This window comes from Montipora foliosa, chromosome 1 (assembly GCF_036669935.1).
Source record: "Montipora foliosa isolate CH-2021 chromosome 1, ASM3666993v2, whole genome shotgun sequence".
In the NCBI taxonomy this organism is placed as follows: Eukaryota; Metazoa; Cnidaria; class Anthozoa; order Scleractinia; family Acroporidae; genus Montipora; species Montipora foliosa.
The window spans coordinates 46,408,737-46,416,236 of record NC_090869.1 but is presented as its reverse complement, the minus strand read 5'-3'; the positions used below and the strand labels follow the sequence as shown (position 1 = coordinate 46,416,236).

Below are 7,500 nucleotides of genomic sequence, written 5' to 3'. Positions count from 1 at the left end.
GACATTAGACGTTGTTGTTGTTGTGACATCTCTGTCACAACAGCATCTTTCTCCAGACCATTACACGTCGTTTTATTGGTCATATTGGAGTTGCTCTGTTTATCCCATAATCTGTAAGGGGTAAAAGGCGTGACGATCATTTTCACCGGTATGCAAGTGTGCACATCCAGAAATGAGATAGGTAGATAGATTTCTGACAATGGAAGATTGCGTAAAACATTTGAAAAAAACGTATGTATTTATTGGCGAAAAGCGTATTTTACAAATAATTCGGCTACTTAGACAGTCTTTAATCTCTCCTATTCAAAAACTTACCATCAGTTATCTCAAACTGAAGAGACTCTATATTTGATATACGTTGTGAATTGTGAAATTGCTCCATGGAAAACTTGGGAAATAGCATTTCCGAGAACTAAAAATAGAAATTTCCTAGGCGGCACGAAAATTTACCAGAGCACTTGCGTAAAGTACAACTATTTTTACACCATTGCTTGTTACGTGAATAAAGTTTCATAACATGTACAGGGTGTATTAGGTATAAATAAAAGTGAACTGCTCTAATAAAGGTCAAAAAATTTGTCTTGAACCTGGAAGAGCTGATCACTATCCTGCGACACGTTCAAAAAGTTTTCTACTTCATCATGACCAACCGTGGTAATTCTGATCTAGCACAACAGCTTTTGAGCTTTCTACAGACCTACCAGGCTACTAGCGGTTCTACCCACTCTCAGACGCTGGCGGCTAGTGCTTCTACCATCGCATGGTCTTTGCGAGACGATAACGTGCTTGCCGAAAATGTAGGTCGCATGCTACAATACCCCTCAAAAGTAAGTTACCACCCTCGGGCGCGACGCGATTCGCGTCACGCGCGATGGTAAGAAATCTGTAAGTGCAGTGGCTTGATGCTCGCGCGTGATTTTAATTGTCCTTTTGTTTCAAATTTTACCCGTGGAAGGTGTTTGTGAAAGGCCAATTTTCGAAGAAAATATGCCTATGATAAATTGCAGTATCTTCGTATGTAAAAATTTGGCAATTCCAGAGCATATTTCATTGTTTACAAAGCTTCGTTTGCCGATCGGCAAACCGTGAATCAAGCGCTTTGTAAGGAAAGTAATTTAATTTGCATATTGTTGACGGGAAATTACTGCTATGACGTCATGAACGAGTCGTACGTAAAAAAAAACAGTTCTCGAATGACTGGTTAAATCAGGATGGATGGAGATGACCTGACCCCAACTAAAACTATTTCTCGGGTCAATATCTCCCCTAAATCGGAGGAAACGGTTTGCATTCCGTGTGTCGAGGCCATTTCAAACCCGGAATATCGTCGCAAGCTTTTTTCTGACTCCAACAAGTCACAAGCGTGCGTCAATTTAGAGATTCTAGTAGGTGCGAAGCTAGACAGGGGCAACAGTGTGACAGAAAATATATGCAGAAATTGAGCCCGAACGAATGAAAATGTGGTTTAAAAGATCCTAGAAATAAGGGAGCAGTTTTTATCATCAAAAGAGAGGCTAGCAGCGCATCTTGGTACTGTCGACTCGGTGAAAAGACAGAGTAAAGCCTCGCGCGATCATGTCGTGCGCGGTAAACGAAAAGCTTTGTTCGGTGAAAGCAGCGCTACTGTCGCTACAGACGAACCTGTTCCATTGCTCACATCAACAGAGAAGTCTACTCAAACTTTGTCCTGGCCAGAAGATTCTCATCTGTCTGCCGTTCATGTAAGTAGAAGGTTCAAACACTGAGAATGGCTAACTTTTTATTCATGGTTGCATTTTATACTTGTACTTGGAGTTGTTCAGTAATGCTGAACGGAAATCAAATGACTTGTGTAAATATTAGTTCAAAATTTAATTTTTCCCGAAAGTTACGCTGGATATGAAAGCTTTTCGTTTTATGTGGTAAATTCTCATATACTAAAGAATTTCTTTTTACCCAATTGTTGTCAAAAGATGACGAACTATTGAAGGATGGGACATCTAGACTTCTGTTCAAGGCAACATTATCAATCCTGATATTTACGAAACCTGATATTTATCTTTGCTTGTCATATTTTCAGGTTGTCATACAATACCCAAATAGTCCATCAGTGGTAGTTAAGCTGAGTGATAACTTCGAGAGAATGGGAAGACAACTAGCTTTGGGGGACACCGTTTCCATGTCAAGAGCATTTTTTGCAATTGCCGATGCAAAAAGCGAAGTACTAAAATTGACTTGCAAGGAAATTACTTCTGAACTTGTTGGACTTTGTTCAAAGGCAAATCCATCTGTGTTGAGGGAGTCGTCTCCTGAAGACCTGGCTAAATTTTCATGGGAAGTTGTTCATGACGAACTGAAAAACAGAGCTCCTGTGTATTTGCAATTTTTGGAGTCGGCAGTGTCAAATCCATCACAGAGAAGGAATGTTGTGAAGAAAAAAGATGCACTTGTGGTACCTATGTTAGATGCTGGATGCCAATTGATTTCAGTATTTAACGAAGATATGAATGTCACAAGAAAGCTAACATCACTTATTTTAAAGAAAGGGGGACTGAAGAAGGTTGCTTTCAAAAGATTGTCACCCGTGTACGTCTCCATGGGATATAATGCTACAAACACGCTTTTTGAGTCTGCTGGTAAAGGGTTTGACAAAGTACTCAAGGACTGGAAAAGCCAAGTGGAAGAAGGAGTACAGAGGGAGCAATCTATCCTGCAAAGATTGGAGACTGCAGCAGGGGAGGTTGGAGCTGAGTCTGAGTTGGTCCAACAGCTGAATGAAGAGTTAGACCATCACAGAACCACCATGCATCCAGGGTATTCATTTACTGGTGACAATGTTGATATGAGAATCCTGCTGCGTCAGATGACTCTGACCAATCAAAACAAGGATCACCACATGTACCAGCTGGTGGCTTTCAAGAACCGAGTCTCTTCCAATCATCTTCCTAACATCTCCCCCAAGAATGATGCAAGTCAAGCCCTTTTCTCATCATTTCTACCGAAAGCTGAAGACCAATCTACACTTATTGAAGAATTGATCATTTTAATCGGCCATGTGTGGGGGAAGTACATTTCGTCATTAGCTTGGTTTACTGATTGCCTTCCTAAGCAAATTGTCCATGCACAAATGGAAAACACAAAAAAGAAAACAGAGAAGGTAGGTGTTACTTATCCGGCTTGCTAAAATTTAACTATTCAAGAAATAATGGTAGCATTCTATTCCTTTGCAGCAAACTACATGTTAGTAGTAACTTTGGGTTTTACTTGCGTTTATTCTATGTAAATCAATAAACATAAAAACAACAATAATACTGACGCCTAGGTGCAATAACAATGAAAGGAAAGTGAACACATCCCATTTCTTTAAATGACTAGAAGGCATAGATTTACACCACTGAAGATGTATTTAAATCTTTGCTGACCTCATAGATTTAAGTATTTTTGGGTATTGGGGGTGAAAGCAAGATTCAGACTTGAAGTGATCTCTCATGTTTGAAGCAAAAACAGCAGGTATGAATAAATCTACAAAACCACATTGACAAAAACAACAATACTTTCTGATACCATCACCAGTAGAGCTGTTACATGTAATCAATCACACTAAACTTATGCTTGTGTAAAAACAATTCGCTACTTTTCATAGGTTCACCTTGGTGTTCTCCGAAAGAATGAGCAGTACGAAGAAGACATGATTGATATCCTGTTTATCAACTTTACCCGCATGGCAAAAGTACTAATTGAGAGTGTTCACTTACAGGTCATATGGCATCATCTTTATGACACCAGCTCATGCAGGGACAAAGGAACACGTTATGCAGCTCGAAATATGATAGATGCTAGAAATGTGACGGACAATCCACACAACAATTTTTATGCATGCAGTGAGTTTCTGAACAAAGTCACGAGGGCATATTTAATTTGTGGGGCATTGCACCACTTTGGGATGGAAAACACAGATGGTGTTCCACAGCAAAATGTGTACACTGGAGATCCTAATGACAAGCAAGCAAAGAAAGCATATGTCAAAGATGTTTTGAAATGTTTCATTGAAGAACATGTAGTAACTAGTTTGCCAGAGCTGAACCAGCAAGCCCCTATATCTAATGACCTAAAGTGCCGATTTTGGAGGTATCTCAGACCAAGTGCACTTAGGAACCACGAGGAAAGTGAACATGGTTTTGAGGCTGTCCAGAGCAACCCTACTTCCCAGACCAATGCCAGCAGTGATATAGACAGAGTCTACAGCTACACCTGCCAAGCTCTGTTGCTGTTGCTGCTGAGAATGGATCATGAAGATGCCATTAAACTAGCTGATGGAGAGAGAGTTCTTCGACTCTACAAATTATTTTGTTTGTTTTATAAGGTAAGCAATTGCCCAAAGTATGCAATTGCAATGCTGCACCTACAAAGCACAGGTTAAATCCCTTCCCAGCCCAAGGTTGGCTCACTCCTTGACTTGGAATAGATTTGTAAATCACCAAGGACAGATTGACACAAACTTTCCAATGGATAAGGAGATAGAGCATGACAATTTGGCTTTCAAGACAGACATACACAGCTTCAAAGGGGAAATAACTGACAGGAGCATTGCAAGGGTGAGCCAGTCAACTAGTCCTACCAACGAAATCCTCTCTGCTTATGACAATTCCACTTTCATACGAAAGCCATCGGGAAAACACACTGAAATGTCCACTGAAGATGATGTCATGATGTTGGTTGACCAGTTCATGGAAGTGGACTTGTACAATAGTATTGCTGGAAGAAAGCACTCTGCTTTTCCAGACATGAAGGAAAATTTGCTTGCTGATATCAATGTTGAGGACCTTAAAAATTGGATTTCAAAGTCACTGAAAACCTTTTCAAGAAAATATTTCTACCAACTTTGAATAATTATCAACTGCTGTTTATCTCAGTGTTACTAAGTTTAAGGCCTTCACAATGTTAGCTGCACCTAAAAGTTTGTCCAAGTTTACCTGAAGGTTAAAGTACGCAAAAAGTGCATCACCATACATGAGACTAGGTATTACTAAAACAAAATAGAATTATTGGTTATGTCAGTTTCAATGTAATTTTCAAAGTGGATTTAATATATTCTCCAATTTTGAAAAGATCAGTGACTGTATATAATTTGCAAAGGGCCCCACTGTAAGATATGATTAAAATTTTGAATGCTGATTGAACTTAGTCTTACATAAACAATCATTGCTTTTTGAAGAAATAGTCAATGTTCAACAAAAGCATTTGCTTTTGCGAAAGTAATAATCACTTCCTCCACATTTATTTCCAATCATCCATGTAAATATTTTTGTACATAGCTCCATCTAAGCTTGTATTCTGTAGCACATGTGTACTAAATAATATTAAATGCAATTGTATTTATTTCTAATACTGTTGCATTGCACCCAATAGATAAGGTAGGTAATGAGATGGTGGAAGGTTGAATTGGAAGCCTAAATTCCATTATAGTGCTTGTTGAGGAAGGGAGATCTATAATTACTGCTACAATCATGTGTAAAAAATGGTTGAGAAAAAGGAAAATATTGGTACTATCTGGATATACATGTATGGAGTATTAAACATTCTCTTGCCCTCCCCCTCACTCAATGTAGATACATTGTAGGTAAAAATTCAATAACATTATTCTGAAATAAACTATGACAGTGATTGAAATGAAAAGTAATCACTGAAAAGTGAATACATACACCTGTAATGATTATTCTCAATAGTTAGTCACTATCATCTGAATCAGTATTGCCTAAGTGACAAATTCTGCTTCTTATATAAATATCACTGTCATCTGTGTCCTCATCAGAACTGCATTGTTCGATCATCTTTACACTGTTGCATTCTGAAATAGCCTCCATTGGTGAAAAAAACAATTCACTGTTGCACACACTGTCACATGTGCATTTACCCTTGCACAGGCACAAACATCGGCACGTCTTTGCACATACGTCACAACATGAATGACGCTCCATTCTGGTTTCTTCATCTGGTTTGTCTTGACAATCCAAAAATGGCTGCATTAACAAGGAACGCCTACACACATCTGCCTTTCTTACATACTCTTTCATTCCATTTGTGATATTTTTGCTCCTTGTGCATCCAGAGTATGTAAGAAGTACAGCATGGCTCTGCTTGTCACTACTCCGACCAATTCTACCAATTTCTTGAAGATAGTCGCCAAGGCAGCTAGAAGGGCCAAAATGAAGGGCAATGTAGGCACCTTCCACATTGACACCCATTCCAAAAGCAATTGTGCAGAACACCACTCGCACACTGCCATCCAGTTTGCAAAATTCTTTCTCCACCGTTTCTTTTACCAAATGGTGTGTCTTCTTGTGGTACATAGCAAAGAGGCGTGTTCTGTCATCCTTTAGCTCGTGTCCAGTGGGAAGAACATAGCTGTTGCTTCCTAAAGTTTCATGAAAAGTTTCATAAAGTTCCCTCACATGTGCCCTCCTTCTGCAAAAGATTAACACTTTCTGTGCATTTCTTTTCTTTGACTTAAGAACATCAATAAGCCACTGGAATGATGTTTCTAGATCATCTGGGTCAACAGATGAAACAGAGAACCTAATATTCTGTTTGTTAGGTAATGTTATTAACTGCACACAGTCCTTCATCGTCAGATCCCTGATGATAACTTTCCTAACTGCATCAGTTGCTGTTGCTGTAAGTGCGATGAAAGGGGTACCTTGTTTTAAAATCGATCTCACTTCTGCTAAACGTGCATAGTCCTTACGGAACGCTTCCTCATTTCCAATGCCATGACCCCTAAAGATGAAATAATTATTAATTCATAATTGAGGCTTTTATTCTTCCCAGTTTCTGTCATAGCTATGGCCACTGGTATTCTCCAAAAATTGGTAAGGAAAGCTTACTGCATTCCCATAGCAGATTTTGACAAAATGTTTTGGTCAATCAAGATAAATGTAAAGAAAACAAGTGTATGTCGTGATTCAAAAATTTTTTGCTTAAAGAATATCCAAGGCAGTTTAATTTTTATTTCCCTTTCTGAGATTATGATAATGAATACTGCGCAAAGGAAGGCAAATATGAAACTGGTTTGAAAAAATTTCAACCACAACATATAATTGCTTTGTCACTGTGGCCACAACTGCCTCTCCAAGGAAAATCTATATTAGCCTTTCACAGGTACAGTCTGGGCAAAAGTAATGAGGACGAACTTCAACAAGTTTCCTCGGATTTCGACTAATAGTAGCGAAAAACAGCGAAATTTCGAAGGACACGACACTTAAACTAATCTTCCGCGAATTTTCGATGCGGCTTTTCTTTGAACCGCTCGAAATTACGGCCTTGTTGGCGAAAGGACGAATTTCCCTCTAATTACTTTTGCACAGTACTGCAATACTTCAATCCTTACATGTACATAGGTGTGAAATATGAACGAGAAAGCCGCGGAAGACAACAGCAGCGAAATTGATACAGAAGAAAAGTAGTATAACTGATAGCTTTATAACAATGTAAACATGAAAAGAATAGAACACTAACCATTTC

General features: G+C 38.9%; 1 protein-coding gene and 1 pseudogene across 1 annotated transcript in view; one reads left to right on the top strand and one right to left on the bottom strand.

The window, feature by feature from the left end:
* The first annotated feature begins 641 nt into the window (after nucleotides 1–641).
* Nucleotides 642–4,865, top strand: LOC137970075 (uncharacterized; annotated as a pseudogene).
* Nucleotides 4,866–5,705: 840 nt separating this feature from the next.
* The window catches only part of LOC137970068 (uncharacterized), a 2,646-nt gene continuing 851 nt past the window's right edge, over nucleotides 5,706–7,500 (bottom strand). The window contains exon 2 of the mRNA XM_068816539.1: nucleotides 5,706–6,756. Coding sequence (XP_068672640.1) covers nucleotides 5,706–6,756 — 1,051 coding nt within the window. The remainder of the gene's footprint in view (nucleotides 6,757–7,500) is intronic.